General features: G+C 34.4%; 1 protein-coding gene across 2 annotated transcripts in view; it reads right to left on the reverse strand.

Annotated features, from left to right (window-relative positions):
- SGCZ (sarcoglycan zeta) overlaps positions 1-17,455 on the reverse strand; it is a 427,058-nt gene extending 409,603 nt beyond the window's left edge. For both annotated transcript variants that reach the window (XM_035004132.1, XM_035004131.1), the window contains exon 1: positions 17,261-17,455. In XM_035004132.1, coding sequence (XP_034860023.1) covers positions 17,261-17,455 — 195 coding nt within the window. The remainder of the gene's footprint in view (positions 1-17,260) is intronic.
- Between the last annotated feature and the right edge of the window lie 1,297 nt (positions 17,456-18,752).

The following is an 18,752-nucleotide window of genomic DNA, read 5'->3' on the forward strand; positions in this document are numbered from 1 at the left end:
TTAAGAAAAACATAACCAGGGTAGTCAAGTTTGGCTCCTTCCCACCCAATGGAAAGGTAGAGGTCATAAGTCTCTAGTTACTCAATTTATCCTGTTTCTTAGGACCAAATTCACTTTAATATAAAAAAACCACTGAGGAGGAAAATTAAAATATTTCTTGATCTAATATTCAAGGGCTCATAACTAAAGATTAGATTTCCATATAGGTTTTTCTAGATCAGTAAGACTTTTCTGACATACTTTGTATTATTTCTAGTGGACAAACAACAGAACAAGAAAGTGTTGATCTAGAATCAGGTGTGTCTTTTGTAAAATATAGATGGATCTATCTTGTCAGGTTTCAAAGTCTAATTTAATTCTAAAAAAAAATGTTCATTGGCTTTGAAAATTGAATACTTATTTCTGTATTTTCTAAAGTAAAACAGAACAATTGGTATAGTACAGTTTTTAAGTACTCATTATGTATTATCGCATAAGGTTTTAAAAACATTTAAGTTTTCACTGATAACCCATATTTTTGTCTTTAATTCCAGAAAAGAAAACAATCGAAGTCATCTTATATCAAACATAGTGAATTCACTATGATTAACATAGATTTCCACTGACTATAAAATACGTGTTCAGTGAATAAAGATTACAAAAAAGAGTACAAGAAAAAAAAAACTTGTAACAGTACTACTGATAGTTACTATTTAATATTTTGCTTTTTACTTAGTATCTTTTCTTATGTAATTTTTTAGAGCTGTACTGTAATACTGCATAAATTATTTGTCTTTTTCACTTGATGCTGTACCAAAACATTTATTCAAAATCATATTTGAAAAATAACTTTAATAATTAATATTACATAAATTTATTATTATAGATTTAACTCCTCCTCTTGTTTAGATCTTCATGTTGCTTCATATAAAAAGAAAATATACTTCTTTGACCATAATTTTTCTCTACATTTCTGATTCTTTTTAGGGTATATACCCCATGTTAAATTACTCTGAAGACCTGGAATTCTAAAGAATGACACAAATTTCAAGTAATTCTTTAGAAAGTAAAGAAAAATCCACTTTTACTGTCAAATATGGCTATGCAATCATTTTATATATATATATATTTTTTTTTTTCAGAGAGGGTGAGGGCTGGGGGAAGGGGTAGAGGGGAAGGTAGAGAGAGAGAATCTTAATCAGGTTCCACACCCAGCATGGAGCCCAGTGAGGCTCAGTCTCACAACCCTGAGATCATGACCTGAGCCAAAATCAAGAGTCAGACGCTTAACCAACTGAGCCACTCAGGTGCTCCAATGTTGTCATTACTTTTAATAAAACTTTAAATAACTATCTTCAAATGGTAGGATATCAGGTGATCATACAAGTAAGAATGTTTTATATTTGTATCTAAATATACGCATTCACATGCACATTATATTTAAGATATAAGATATGTTTAAGATATATTTATTTAAGATATATTTAAAATCTGTTTTGAAGTATCACTGTACTTAAAACTAGTATTACAGAAAAACAAGAAAATGTATGCTAATTTGGTAAGTTTGAAAATGGTATTTAAAACACTGACAACATCAAAAGCTTGCAAAGATGTGGAACAACAAGATTGTTCATTCATTGCTATTGGGAATGCAAAATGGTACAGCCACTTTGGAAAATGACTTAATTTCTCACAAAATTAAACATACTCTCACCACTTGTTCTAATAATCACTCTCCTTGGTATTTACCCAAAGGTATTAAAAACCCATATCCACTCAAAAATCTGCACACACGGTTACAGCAGCTTTATTCATGATTGCCAAAGCCTGAAAGCAATCAAGAGCCCTTCGGTAGGTGAATACATAAGTGAATTGTGGTACACCCAGACAATTGCTTAGCACTAAAAAGAAACAGGCTATCAAGCCATGAAAAGACATGGAAAAAGTTCGAATGCATATTACTAAATAAAGAAGCCAATCTAAAAGGTGACAGAGTGTATAATTCCAACTATATGACATTCTAGAAAGGGAAAAACTTTGCAAACAGTACAAGTATCAGGGGTGGCCAGGTGTTAAGGGGAAAGGAGGAATATATTACTGGAGCATAGAGAATTTTTATGGCAGTAAAACTGATCTGTATGATGCTATAATGATAGATACATATCATTATACGTTTGTCCAAACCCACAAAATGTAGAATACCAAGAGTCAACCCTAATGTAAACTATGGACTTTGAGTGATAATGATGTGTCAATGTTGGCTCATCAATAATAACAAATGAGCCGCTCTGGTGGGGGATTTTCTTGGTGAGGGAGGCTGTGGATGGGGCGGGAGAAGGGGAAAAGGGTATATGGGAACTCTGTATTTGCTGTGAACCTAAAACTGCTCTAAAAAATAAAGCCTGTTTAAAATCCTAAATTAAAAAAAAAAGAGAGAGAGATTTAACTGTTGTTTTAATTGCATTTCTTAGGATATTTTATTATTTATTTATTTATTTTTGCCACATACACTAATCACATTTATTCATTCTTTATATTAAAATTGTGGAAATTTTAAAATCAGGGTAATGCATGAACAGTTGCTCATTAATAACAATAAAGCATTAGTTTTTTAGCATTGGACACAAATTTTATGATTTGCCTATCTTTTATATCTTAGGGTACTATTGAAGTGGAATCTATTCATCCTATGAATGTTGACTGCCTTGTGACTTTCTTTAGCTAATGGAATGCACAGATATGAACATTGATAACCAACCAGTTTTGCACCTTAGATGTCTAGAAGTCTTATATATATCCACACTCTTCCTTGGAACTTCTAACCTGTTTAAAAATGGCTAATGTACTAGAGGATGAAAGAAAGACATGTGATCCAATTGCCCAGCCAATAGGGAAATGACTGTCAAATACAGAAATGAGGCATCCTAACCCAGCAGCTACAAGATGACCAGACAGCTTGCTACATACCTATAAAGAAGCCCGGCCAACATCAAATGATGGGAACTGTCTGTTCAATCCTCAGATTTCTGAGTTAAACAAATGTTTATTATTTTAAGCTACTGTTTATTATTTTAAGCTACTGTTTAAGCTATTGTTACATGCTATTCTTGTGGCAATAGGTCACTGATAACATTGTCCCCCCCTTTTTTTTTTGAGATTTTATTTATTTATTTGACAGAGACAGAGATAGTGAGAGCAGGAACACAAGCAGCGGGAGTGGGAGAGGGAGAAGCAGGCTTCCCCTCGAGGAGGGAGCCTGATGCGGGGCTCGATCCCAGGACTCTGGGATCATGACCTGAGCCGAAGGCAGATGCTTAACAACTGAGCCACCCAGGTGCCCAACATTGTACCTCTTTAAAATGCCAAAAATGTATAAAAATTGAGCATGCCTATAATTTCTTTGAAGAAAACAGTTCTCATGTAAGGGACCACTTGTTATTTGTACAGGTAACAGAAAAAAAATATAGAAAGTACCATTTTTCTGTAGTTTTGTTACAATTAATATACTATGAATATAATGAATCAAAAGAAAAAATATAGCAACAGAAGGTAACTTAACAGACATTAAACTAATAACCTTACCCCATTCCAAAATTAAGTAGGAAATATTCAATTTCATGGTCCTATAAAATGTATGAGGACTTACGAACTTATTAAATTATTGTCAAATAGAATACTGCCTACATAGAAAAATGTTCTTTTGGCTAGAATGGCTTGTAAATAATATCAAGAGCCAAATGATTCCTGAGTGGGTGGAACACATTTGACCTGCTGTGTTAAATAAACAAATACTCAAATATCAATGCAGTCACTTTTTAATTACCTGAAATTGGACAGCATTTTCTCTTTAAAAATAGAGATAAAATAATATGTATCTCGTAGGAACGTTATATTATGTAATGTCATATACAACACCTTACTGCTGCATGAATATTTTTCCCTTTTCCTTCTTTACTAATACCAATTTCTATTTTCTTTGAGTACTTAGGTATTCACATATTTTAAATAAATTTATAAGAGCTCTTCTAGAAATCTGAATATTTTATTTTTTTCTATTTTCAAGGTACTAACTAGAGCTTCTAGAGAACTATAAAGTTAATATTGCTTTTAAGTCATCAATCAGAGATGAAGCGTATTAGGAAAAAAGTAAACTAGGTGAATTGAAAAATAGAATTCAATTTACAAAATTGTAATTTATCATGAGCTAGTGCAAAATACATATTATAGTGGAGATATACACTATATAGTGAATATATAGTGGAGATATTTTAAACAGTTTAAGCAGTTTGTCTTGCTTTTTATATTTTGGAGACTATTCATATTTTGGAGACTAATGGACACCAAAAATAAATACTTCTTTTGGTAATGCACACACACGTACATGTGTATGTGGGTAAAATCTGTATTTAACTTTTATACTTCTCTCCCTAAAACTGGCATCATGAGATAAACTTGGTCAGTTTATATGAAACTTTTAACAAATGCACAGTGGTCCTGCAGTTTAATTTAACTCAAGCCCTAGTCACAAAGGAATAAAGGGGATATCAGTGGTAACAAAGTGGTATTTCAAATCTCTAAAACCAAGAAATATACAAAAATTGTGGATGCAAAAATATGTGAATTGCAAGAAAACAGGCATTTTACTTTCTAATGACATTCAGTTACAGAATTTATAAGACACATTGAAGTACAGTTGAACAGATCTGGAGATATTTTATGGACCATCACTCACACTTCGGGAAGAACGCAATTGGCTACCAAGCTGATTGTCATCACCTGATATAAATAGCTTCTAATTATTAGCAAGGGCACTTTAATGGTGAATTTCCACAAGTATTTAAAACTAAATATTAAACTATTTATTTAGCAAACTAAGTGTATTATATTAGTACTATTAATCTATTATGTAGTATTAATATATATTTGGTTTGGGATAAGTTTACAAACTAGCAAATAGAAGATCTATGGTGATATTATTTAAATTAATAAACCCATATGAATTCTTACCCAATAAGATTACTTTTATGAAAATAATATTTTCTTTGTTTGGAAACAACAAATATGACATTTCAAGTATGCTTTTGAAAAGCAAATGTTTACTTTTTTTTACAAAGTAGTAAAACATTACCCCTTAAGATAATTACTTACTTCATTTTTACTTAAAATCATCCCCAAATTTCCCACTAAAATAGTCAAATCACAGAAGACAAACTATATGCTATTTTATGTGAGAAGTACACATATGAAACATATTATCTTAAGTGCAATTTGATCCAACATATTTTGTGTTCTGGCTATTCAATCACCCAAATGGGTGAGTGATTTTATCTTTCTGGACTTCCATTTTTGCTATGTACAATTAGGGCACTGAACTAAAGTCCTTTCCAGCTCTCTATAATATATAATTTATTAAACATATAAACTAACAAGCCTATACTTCCTAACTTTTTATTCAATAACTAATTTTCTTTTTTTTTTAAGAATTTATTTATTTATTTGACCGAGAGATAGCACAAGTAGGCAGAGCGGCAGGCAGAGGGAGAGGGAGAAGCAGGCTCCCCGCTGAGCAGGGAGCCCAATGTGGGGCTCGATCCCAGGACTCTGGGATCATGACCTGAGCCAAAGGCAGACGCTTAACGTACTGAGCCACCCAGGCACCCCTCAATAACTAATTTTCTTAATTCTTCATTTTCCCCTATTAAATATCTAGTATTCTAACGTACTTCATTTTGCATGTGATAGCTATGATTTATGATTTATCTTATGTCACTGTTTTTGTAGTTTATTTCAGTAAAAAGAACTACTACTTGGTAATTGTTTGAACTTGGATAAAATGACCAAATTTTTCTTTATAAAGTCAGGGGAAAAAAATGTACTGCTGGGCTAAGACTAAGCATGAAAGATTCCATCTGAGAGGAACAATTTGTCAGAAAATTATGAGGAGGTACAAACAGAGGGTTATAATGGAAACAGTCTTGCAACATTAACTATATCATTCACTCTCATCAATTCTGTAATAAATCCACACACCACACTGAAGGGCGGTGCAGGCCGGATGGTTCTGCAGCAGGCAGGCTCCCACTGATGGCACTTCCCCTCAGGGTGACCACAGTGCCACAGAAAGTAGTGCCCCATTTTGGCACCACGATTCATGCACGGAGGAATTAACTGGGAAAATGGCAATGGCATCCCAGAAAGGTGGACAAGAGCTATGATCCTAAATCACCTTCAGAGTGGTCTCTTCATGGCCAATTTCTTAACTCCTCAGCAAAATATAGTTTAACCAGAGCAAAGACTGGAACACAGGCATAAAAATGCCTTTATGAAAACCATTGTCTCTTTTATAAAGATACCATTAATAAGCACCATTGCTCTATCCAGAAATTAAACCAATTGCTCACTCTGCCAAAATCAAAAGTGCAGTCATGTTCAGAACTTACAGAGGAGTTTTCACTGTTCTAATTATGGACTATGAAAGATTAGGTATGTTTCCCCATTAAACTAATAATAGCTGAGAGAACTGAGGTACCTTTGTCCAACAAATTCAAAATGTAATTAAAAATCAGTGATGTCATAGTTATATATTTAATAGTGTTGTATGAATGCACTGAGGTATACAGGAAAGTAAATCATTTAATGAAGAATACTGAACCAATTTAATTTAATTTTGATAACATTAATGCAATGAAAAGTAGTGAAAAGAACGTGGAGTTTAAAATTGTATAGCCCATGCTTCTAACCTTGCTCATCAATGTGACCTTGGGAAGTTTATTTAATTTCCCTAAGCCTCTGTATCTTTCACTGCCAAAGGCGATAATATTTACTTTGCAGTGTCGTGAAATTCATTAAGGACTGGTCTATATAGCACATAATCTTGTTGATACAAACTACATATTAAATAAATATGGGCTCCCTGGCATCTTAAACTTCATCCTCATATGTAAAGGTTATACCTTAAGATTATAATTTGGGATGTTATAAAAATAATTCAGAATACAATATCTCAATCAGATAATAATTTAAAACTCTGAACATCAAAGAAACTCAGGATATTTAGGATTAAGAACAGACATCCCTCTCTATCATCCAGTTAGTGTTAATTGTAATTTTTCCAAATTGTTCAAAAAGGAGATCAGTTCTCTCTGCTAAATGAGCTCTCTCTTTCAGACAGGCGAGTAGGGTCACTTTCAGGTAATGCAGGTTTAAAACAAAAAAAAAAAGGAACAGTTTGAGGTCATCAAAATAGTTATGATGATTGAGCTGAACAGTTCCTCTTAGAAGTTTTAAATATACTTTTCTATATTTCAGCATTAAATTATAATTTCAAAAGAAATCTTTATTATCCTTTGATCATCCTAAGGAAATAAGACATTTTCTCTGATAAAATGTGTCAAATAACTTTAATTTTTAACATTTAATGATGCAGGGAAATAGTGTTTGTCATATATAGCCGACTCCAATTGAGTGCTTACGTTTTAACTGCTTTTTTTTTTTTTAGATTTTATTTATTTATTTGAGAGAGACAATGAGATAGAGCATGAGAGGGGGGAGGGTCAGAGGGAGAAGCAGACTCCCTGCTGAGCAGGGAGCCCGATGCGGGACTCGATCCCGGGACTCTAGGATCATGACCTGAGCTGAAGGCAGTTGCTTAACCAACTGAGCCACCCAGGTGCCCACGTTTTAACTGCTTTTATAGGAGTTCACTCAGTTAATACTTTTAACATCTCCATGGGTCAGCACCACTGACCATTTTACAGATGAAATACTGGAGTTAGAAGGCTAAGGAACTCACACAAGGTCATCCTGCCAAGCAGCAGTGATGGAGCCAGAATGTGAACCAGTGTCGCTCAAAAGCTCTGCTCTTAGCCTTTATGCATATCATTAGCATGAATAAGATTATAAACACTGTCATTTATTTACTATTTATTTATTAGTACACGTGGATTCAAGATCCTTTTATCTTTCTAGGACAATTTTACTTTTTAATTTTTTATAAAAATTTTTAAAGATTTAATTAATTAATTAATTAATTAATTAATTAATTAATTTAAGAGAGAGAGTGTGAACAGTCAGGGGAGGGGGGAGAAGAGTGAGAGGGATGATCAAACTTAGCGCTAAGTGCAGAGCCTGACGTGGGGCTCCATCTCATGACACTGAGATCACGACCTGAGCTGGTCAAGAGGCGGATACTTAACCGAATGAGCCACCCAGGCACCCCTGACAGTTGTAGACTTAACTTTAATAGAATCAAGTTAATTCACATGATGTCTGGAATAACTGTGAAGTTGGAACAACAGAAAATGAGTAAGGGTAATGATAGCAAACCCTGGGAGAGCTGTTAGGATAGGCCAGGCATTTCTGAAGAACTGTCATTATTTTAATTGTTTTGATGTCTACAATAATCTAATGAAAAAAAAATAATGTTGTATCCATTTAACAGAGTAAGAAACTAAGTCACAGTTTAAATAACTTGCCAAAGGTGACATAGCTAATAAGTGCCAAAAGCAGAATCTGGACCCAAAGTTCATTCTTTTAACCACTGCTTGATGGATGATGAGTGGTCTCTTAGCAGTACCAGCAGTCTAAGGAGATTTTGCCATTAACACCAATTTTTTATGGAAAAATACCTCACTAGGAGATAGTAGAGACTCAAGTTTTGTTTTTTTCCCCCCAGTAATATAACACTTATGAATAAGAAACAATTCATTTTATGGTCTTACATTGTTGCATATAAAAATTGTATGTGAGAGACTATGGACTCTGAGAAGCAAACTGAGGGTTCTAGAGGGGAGGGAGGTGGGGGGATGGGTTAGCCCAGTGATGGGTATTAAAGAGGGCACATTCTGCATGGAGCACTGGGTGTTATATGCAAACAATGAATCATGAAACACTACATCAAAAACTAATGATGTAATGTATGGTGATTAACATAATAAAATTTAAAAAATTGCATGTGGGCTTTGAGAAGAATGAATGTTTACTAGAAGGAGCATAAGGTTCAGCTTTTTAAATTAATTTTTTAAGCATCTGATTCTGAACCCATGTTTTATAACAATTCTGTGAGAAATGCAAATGACAAAACTCACATCCCTACTTCTGCCCTTGTGGTCCACTTGAAAAAAAAAAAAATATTCCCTTCTTCTACTTCCTGCTGTTATTGATCCCTTTCCTTTCTTTCAGTAACTGGAGCTTAGATTAAAATTAGTGGACGTTTATTTTGTTTGTTTTGCTTATGACCTTTTTTTTTTTTAATCCAAGCAAATACAGAAAATCAAAAATACCCCCTACACATGACATCAAATTGAATCAACAAATGTCTCTAGAAAATCTTAATATTCCATTGACTTCAACTGTTAAATGAAGAGGCATTTGGGGAAGTTATGTGTGACTATGGTGAGCAGGCTGAGGCTCCTCAGCAGCAGGTGCCCTCCCAAAAGAGGCTGGAAGTCAGGAAACACACAGTGATTGTGTCTCAGGTCTGATTAGGGATTGTAAACAAGTGATGGAGCAAAGTTTCCGGGATTTGGTAGTCATTTCCACGTAATTGGCAGCTTATGTCACCTCTTAATTACCGATAGATCTTGTCTCAAAAGATGAAGCAGGATAGTACAGAACAAGAGTATTTTTACATGAAATCTAAGTGTTCTTTTTTCCACAAAAAAGAAAAGACCAGGATTTTACTGTTGTCATTACTGAGGGAGTCAGTCAGACCTAGTAACTGGAGCTTCAAAGGACTCTACTTTCATTGAAAAACCATCTTACTTAGAGCTTTGGGATTCTGGGAGAAAGTATGCTCTGCCTGTCTTCCTGTCAGGGGAAGCGGGTCACTAGAGGCTGAAAGATGTGAAAGGACTTGAGAAATGCCACTCTCTTAATGGAGGAGGGTGAGATGTCAGCTAAAGAAAAGCCTGCAACATAAAAACAGAAACCAACTGGAATCTGAAGCAGTTTTACAGAGAGAACAAGTGGAAACATTAAGACATTAAATACTCAAAGTGAATCTAGACTTTTTAAAATTACAAAAAGTCAACCAAAAATAATGCATCACTACCTAGTATGTTCCTGGCCATGCTACCAAGATAAATAAAACAATAAAACCAGCCCTGCTCCTTGAGGAATTCCCCCACATTAATGGGACTGAAGTAGGTAAGCTGAAGGGACTCCATTTTGGAAAGGTTCCATCTCCGATGTTTTTCTGCTAAGCCCCATTTACTCATGTTCCGTATTTTGCCTCTGAATAAACCAACGAAGCTATGTTCCCACATGAAGGGGGAAGCAAAAAAAGTTAATTATTCTCTGAGTTTTGTCCTAGGCCCCAAACACCTGAGAACACCTAAGAAAAGCCATATCCCAAACCTGTTCCAGGACATTAGCTTCAAACAAACCTCGTCTGACGCTGGCATCAATACCCCTACCTTTGGTAATTTATGGAATAACACCTATTCACCTGACACTTGGGTTTGATTGGAACCTACAGTGCATCTCTAGAGGAAGTGGTACCCTAGACCCATTCTTAATATCAACTCCCAGCCCCAAGCAATGACAGAGACTCATTCTTCTCTCCTTCTTCAGTCTCCCAGATTATTTTCTACCTGTCACTCATGCTATTTAATAAACCATTTTCACGTTCTTCAGCTCACATTTGATTTCTCTTCTATGTGAAGCCAAGGACCCTCTTGGCTGGCCCTGTGGGACCCTCCCCTGGTTTCTTGGACCCAGCCTGCCTGTATCAGGACGGGGGAAAATTGGTGGAAGAGAAGAATCTATACCTAGATGAACCATAATTATATATCTAATCCAACATAGTATGTACTATCACAGAGATAAGGTATATGAATGAAAATAGATAGAGGAATAAATCTGTCAGAAAGGGACACATAAACAAACCAATAAATAAAAAGGATCTTCATCAGATAGCTGGGTATCAGATTTGTGGCTTAAAAAGTAGCAATTTAGTTTAGCTGGCAATTCTCTATTAAGAGGTAAGGTGAACAAAAGAAACCCTTACATGTTGCTAGAGGCAACATATAATGATTCAATCACTTTGGGGAAAAATTATTTTAAAAGTCAAGATTCATAGACATACACTCTAGACTCTAAAACCTGAAGAAATTCTTGTACATGAGCAGCTACAATTATCAATATATACAAGAATGTTCACAGGATCACTGTGAGAGCAAATTAAATGACAACCAAAAACACTGAAAACAATTCAAAAGGAGGATTTATAAATTAAATAAATAAGGTGTGTTCATTCAGTGAAATTTACAGCAGTAAATACATTGCAGTTACATACATTAACAGAGATAAATCTCGCAAACATATTGTTGAGCTAAAACACTATACTGTTTGAGGTTTATACACACATATATACACATGAAACTAAATAAAAGCAGGAAAAATATTTAGGATTATAATTCTTTCTAGATAGGAATTTATTTTTCCAGCTGCGTGACGATGAAACAGGTGCTCATTTTATTGTTTATTATCGTTTTTGCTATTATTATTATTGATTCAAATATATATGTATATCCTTTTGTAGGATAAAATATTTCATAATAAACTAAAGTGTCAATAATGGCAATTCTCTGTACTACTGAAATGGGTAATCAAGATTGGGCCTTCTTCCCTAAAATGTGTTAGGGCTCAAATGCAGGGGCTGCTGGGAATTATTAAGCTTGGTGTGCGGAACACAAAACTACTTTTTCAATGTAGAAGTTAATAAATACCACTGCACAGTCCATGGAAACCTATAATGTGCTTATGAAACCTTAAATACCTTAAAACCAGAGAGAGAGGACAATGGGTCATCTTTTTATCAATTCTTCCCAGCTCAAGGCAGGCCTTTGGAAAGGCACAAATCATAGGGAAAAGAAGAGTTTAACTAGCTTTCAATGAAGATATATTAAAGATGGATATTTATTTCACAAATACATATTAAGAGCTAATTATCTGTCAGGCACTGTCCTCTGCCTTGGGGATACAGCAATGGAAAAAGAGTCAAAAACTCTGAGCCCTGTGGAGCTTATATTCTATCTGTGGGGAAGAAAACCAGGCAATAAACAAAGTCATATAAAGAGAAACAATCTGTGATGAACATGCTGAGAAGAAAAAAGTAATGAGACAGCAACAAAACATGTTTTTTCATATTTAAGCTCCCCATATATCCTGTATATGTCCATAGATTTGAAAAACAAATAAAATGCATTTGCTATGGGGACACAGCTTTGATAAATATAAGAACTGGATAGATATATAGAAATGGAAAAGTTTATTCCGACCTAATGGTCCCTTTAAGGAGGAAATGAAGAAAATTGTGGAGTAACAAGTTTGGTGATGGGCACACTGACAAATAACAGCATACTGCAAATGTACTTTAGCCATCTTAGGTAAATCAATAATAGCTATGGATAATATGCCACTGGGTTAATGATGAAGATAAAGAAAAAGAATAATCATACGAGTGAGATGGGAATATGTGATACATCATTTACCAAAGTATTAGAGCACGAGATTGAAGACTTAGCAAATATATTATTTCATATTCCCCCAAAATTATCTTTTAAAATTTGTAGCATTAAAAACATTAGAAAACAGGGACGCTTGGGTGGCTCAGATGGTTAAACATCTGCCTTCCGCTCAGGTCATGATCCCAGGGTCCTGGGATCGAGCCCCACATCGGGCTCCTGGCTCGGCGGGGAGCCTACTTCTCTCTCTCCCCCTGCTCATGCTCTCTCTCTCTTTCTGTATCTCTGTGTCTCAAATGAATAAATAAAATCTTACAAAAAAAAAACCATTAGAAAACAGAAAACTGAATACAGTGATACATGTACTCTCTCTTAACTTTAGAAAGGTACACTAAAAGAAAAAAAAATATGAAAAAGATATATCAATGACTCTCTGGCCAAAAGCAATAAGCAGAAATATAAAAAAGAAATATATAAAAAGGTTGATAGTCTAGGAAACATATAATGATAATAATATAATACAGATAATATTTGAAATGAAGGTGAATGGCAGCTAAAGAAGTAAAGTGGCTGCATAAGAATAATAGAAATATGGAACATTTATCTATATAAAATATATATCCTTGATGTGAAAATGTGTATAAGTGTATGTCTGTGTATATTGTATGCATATTTATATATGTATATATACACATGTATATTTGTGTATGTATGTATATATATGTGTGCATGTGTGTATTAGAACAAACTGTAGTCTTTTTTTTTTTTTTTTAAGGATTTTATTTATTTGACAGAGAGAGAGCGAGAGCAGGAACACAAGCAGAGGGAGTGGGAGAGGGAGAAGCAGGCTTCCTGCCGACCAGGGAGCCCGATGTGGGACTCGATCCCAGGACCCTGGGATCATGACCTGAGCTGAAGGCAGACATTTAACGAATGAGCCACCCAGGCGCCCAGAACAAACTGTAGTCTTGATAAAATAATAAATTCATGTCAGTTTGAAAGAATGCAATTAGCATCCCATGATTGGAGTTATATACAGAGAGACTGCAACAAAATAGCAAGATGTTAAACAGCAATACAACTATCCAGTGATTTAATGGGATGGTTTGCTTATCCAAAAGAGGGTTTCAGCAGATGCTGAGTGAATAAATGGAAAGACTATCATATAGTGACCTCTAACAGTATGTGGATGGCTGAACTAAAAATTTCCAGTTCCTTTTTATTCCTAAAAGACTATCATATTCAATCCACTTCTCGTGAGATCTCCTTTCAGCCATCTTTTATCCCACTGATCATATAAGTCTCTAAGACTTTTGTTTTCCAATTTGTTCAACTGATTATTTCAATTTTTACCCATATCTAGATATTCATGACTTCTCAGTCTCAACATTCATGACTTTCTTCTCCCTCTTTGCTTAATAAATGGCATTTATTTTTCCATCCTTCTTTTATTGGCTAGGTAACATAGCTAATCAAATGAAGTTGCAGTATGCTACCAATACTTACTTGGTACTCTTGCGATTAAAATGAATACTTTATTATTATATTAATTTTCAATTTTCAAATATAGAACTAACTTACTTAGGACGAACACTTGACCCAAGAAAAGAATATCACCTTAGCAGAATGCCTAGACTCAACAGATCTGCTAGACTAGTCCATTTATATTGAACCACATAGCTATTATGCCAACCAACAACAACCAACAACAACAACAAAAACACCACCGACAACAAAAACACCACCACCACCAACAAAAACACGTAATTGGGTTATACTGATCTTGAGAGAATGGAGTTTTGCAACCTCTTTCTTCAATTCATTCCTACACTTATTAACTCCCATAGACAGGAAATTGTGGTGTATATCGGTCCTAAGCCTTCCACCCTATAGTATAAACTAATTTCCTTTTTCTTGATTCTCTGCACCTGAGTATCCAATAGCTGTGTGATTTTATTTTCCACAAAATAAAAAGCAGAATAAGGTCATATCAACCACACAGATCATGTATAATACTAGTCATAATGATGGACTTCAAGAAGCATCATAAAACAGGTTGGCAGCTACCCTTGCTGTGCTAAAAACAAAATTTTTTTATAACAGTAATGTTCCCAGTTTGCTGAAATAAAAGATGTTAACAGCCTCATATTTCCATGGACTGGATGGAAACAGTTATAATGAAAGAGAAATACATTTTGTATAAATCAATAATACTCCCCAAACAATTTATACATCATTTACTACTTCTTATGATAGTATGGCGAATGGTTTCTGGTATTCACTGTAGGGATAGATGCAATCATAATGCACCAGTGAAAACATAAAATTGATTTCATTACTGCTCTAATGTAAGAGGATTACAAATTATTTCACACTTTTCAAATTCATACAACTTAATCTGGTGTGTAGTATTCAGAACTGCTAAACTCAGCAACTATTTAATTCAGAATTTCTCTGAACAATTATGAATTACTGCATTGAAATGGAGAGTATACAACCTTACAAAGATTATCTTGACACAATAATTACTTCATCTTTCCATTTATTTCACTTACATACAAATAGCTTACATGGCTAAAGATTAACCTTCTTTTTTTTGATTATTAAAAAGTAACAATGTGATTAAAAAAAGAAAGATATGCTCAAAATTAAAGAAATAAACACCAAAACTCCTATGGAAATAAACTCCTTTTCATTATCCCCAGGAATATGTTGACATTTACATTTTGGCCAGCTGAGGTTCAAATTGGATAGCTCCATAGGTGACAGAAACCCTGAGGCCTGCATGGATCCTGAGGACAAAGGTTTCAATTATTTCCCTTGAATTGGCTTATGCAGCCTTAACCTCAGCATGAGGCAAGGTATTGGGAGCCCAATGCATGCAGGCATGTAATTATGCATTTAAGTTTATCTTCTTAATTAATTTAAATATGCTTGAGAAACTTACAGGGCTTGAATCTGAAAATTTCCATGGCCTGGTCACTGGATAGAATCAAGGCTCCTGAAGTGAGAGAGTCGATCACAACTTTCATGAGCTTTAGAAAGAAGCTCTTTGGTAGAGGTAATCAAATGCTTGAAATTTCAAATCTTGGAGAAAATTATACTCTTTATCTCTTTCACAGTGATTTTTGTTTGTTTTGTTTTGTTAAGAAAAATGAGGTTGAAAAAGTTGCTGTCAGCAACTGCTAATCTGGCTGATATTCAAAAACATATAAAAGAATCTTCAGCCCCTAATATGTGGTAAATGAATCTTTAATGAAGCCCAGACATTAGTAAGGGAAGGTAGGAACAGAGCTCAGAACTAAAAGACTAGGAGTAACATTAATGTAATCTGTGCCAAAATATTCTCAATGAAGGTGGGGAGGGGAACTGAGCCAACTCTTAGGACAAAAGAATGGTTCAGATGTATTACTAGGGTGTCTCTTAAAGCAATAATTTGCCTAGTAGCACCCAACTCCACCTCTAGCCACCCACACACAGGCTCACAAACCTTGATCAGTGACCCTGAACACATATCCATCACTAAGGATAGTTATTTTCTCTAATCCTGGAACATACTGAGTTCTGCTCAACTTTTCTTTGCCTTTCATTTCTTTTTTGATGAATACCCTTCAAAATGTGCACTGTATCAGAGAAATGGAGCCCTTGCTCAGCTCATTTTTCTCCATGAGCATATGCTCTTCTATCATGATTTGCACAGTTATAGTTTTTCCTCTCAGGAAGATAGGCCACCTGCTCTCCCAGGGTTCTTCTGCACACAACCAAAGTGCACTACACAATGGACAGATGCTGGGCTCTTTTTCCTTTTGAGATTCTGTTCCAAGTTAGAATTACATGCTAGTGAATTCAGAAAGAAACTACCCTTGCTAAATCAATACACAGCAGAGTTAAAAAAAAAAAAAAAAAGCAGCCCAATATACAAAGATCAGTGAAGTTAAACAGCCAGCTTTACAATTGCCCCTGAGGATGCAGAGTTCTAAAGAATAATAGCAGTATGGTCAGCAAGTGTAATATACCTGCTCGAATGTGAAGATATCTGAGGTGTTTAAGCAAAGGCAGAAAGCTTTAAAGGCAGAGGAGAGAAATTTAAGAATTTAGCCAGAAAATATGAAGTGAGCTAAACTAAACTTTGCTGATGCAGCTAATTTTTCCCAGATGAGTCAGGCTCATAGCTTTATTGTACACATTCAATAAATTAAAGCAAAATTCATCAATGAGCTATATAATTATTTTGCTATTAAAATATTACTTTTCACAAAAGAGTGATTTAATTTCCGATGTATCTTATATTTACCATGTCAGTGCTCCATATGGTGACAATTATAGACATTGGTCCATGTGGCCCATGAGAAATTCCAGGGTTTAGATTTGATCATGCAGTTTGTTACACAGAAAGCATATAGAGGGAGGTAGATACTCTACGTAAAGTATTTTAAAGGTACTCGTGATATCTACTATTAATTTTAACATAAAATATCATCTCTAAAAATATAGACTTGTTTTCTAGACTACCAGGTTTAGCAAGCAATAGTTCACACGTATAGGTTAAATTTTTCTAACTTGCTAATGAATCGGTATCCCGTGCTATCTCATGATCTCAATTTCCCACACTTAAAGGACAGGTGGTAATATCATATGTCTGTCATGGATACATATTAAATGCAGTCTTAAAATAATATATGACAGTCTTTGGAATTTCAAGACACAACCTTGTAAAGCTTAAGATAAATAAGTTTCAATTAAAAAATGAAAATAACAGTGCTCTATCATCTTTGAACCAAAAGCAGTAGATATAAAGTCATGGTGGTACTTACCACAGTGAAATTCATCACTTTCAATATCCATATTGTCATGGCTAAGTTAACTATCATGGTCACCAACAGCAGAAGGACAAAGAAGTATAAGCACCTCTTCCGCCATCCATAAATCCCCACCGGGTAAAGCTGTGCATTCTCAGCCCTTGGCAGGTTGTTCTGTGGTGTTGCTAGTATATATTGTTCTCGTGTCATCTGGAAAAAAAAAAAAAAAGGAAGAGAAGAAAAGAAAGAAAAGAAGCATTCAAAACTAAAACTGATGATTTTTTTAAAATCAAAAGACACAATATACCTATGAATAATGTGTAATGAGTGTTCAAAGAATTATTGCTGTATAATTAAAATTAAAATTGATTAAAATCTCACAAAGCCCCTCATATCACATCATCAGTGCTGCTTTTTAGAGCTGTTTAACTATAATATTTCTAGGATGTATATTATTTTCAGTCAGATTTGCCCAATTATAACAGTAGCTTTTTTTTTTTTTTTTAAGATTTTATTTATTTATTTGACAGAGAAAGACACAGCGAGAGAGGGAACACAAACGGGGAGTGGGAGAGGGAGAAGCGGACTCCCTGCCGAGCAGGGAGCCCGATGCGGGACTCGATCCAGGGACTCCAGGATCATGACCTGAGCCCAAGGCAGTCGCTTAACCAACTGAGCCACCCAGGCGCCCAGTAGCTTTTTTTTACGGAGACGCGGAAGACGCTCATCTCTTCTCCCAGGTGTCTATAACCTAAAATTCTATGCACATCCCAGCTACTCTTGGAACATATGTCACCTGTTCTTTAGGGTAGATAGAGACCAAATGTATCACAAGGCATATCTGTACCTTTATCTAAAGATACCGGGTATCAGTGTTCAGGGTACATGTTTTAATAAAATGTAAGTGCATTTGAAAGAACCTATGGGAAGAAAAGATAATTTTATTGAGAATTATGAGAATTATATAGATATAGCTATTTAATTAATACTTTTACTTAGAACTTTGTTAGTTATTTATTTTAGTTGTATTTCAATGAGTTCTCAAAATAAATTTGATCTCTAAAAAAAGAAGACATTATACTGAACTATTCTGTTATATAATATTATATAACATATTGATATACATAGAAGTCAGTTTTGGAAAAGAGGTGGTGGTATTCCTTGGTAATATATATATATTAATTTAGTTTCTAAGTTAATTCTTTGAAAAAGCAAATACATTATTTTCTGCCAGATTACAACCAAGAAGTACAGTTAAGAAAAGTAAAGGATATGTACGAGGCATACAATTTTTAGAATAATTATTATCTGAAGAACAAAAATTTTAATTTTTATAAAATATAATTTTTCTCCAAGGCAGTAAGTTTTTTTAGTTTTGTTTTTTCTCTTAAGGTTTCTTCAGATTTCTCTTATTGTTCATGTCAATTAAACAATACAACAACAGAAATCATGCTGAATAAATATACCAAAATAAAAGCAACATCAATGAAGTATTAAAATTACGTGT

Source organism: Mirounga leonina, unplaced genomic scaffold (genome assembly GCF_011800145.1).
Source record: "Mirounga leonina isolate KUSES-001 unplaced genomic scaffold, KU_Mleo_1.0 Mir_128, whole genome shotgun sequence".
NCBI lineage: Eukaryota > Metazoa > Chordata > Mammalia > Carnivora > Phocidae > Mirounga > Mirounga leonina.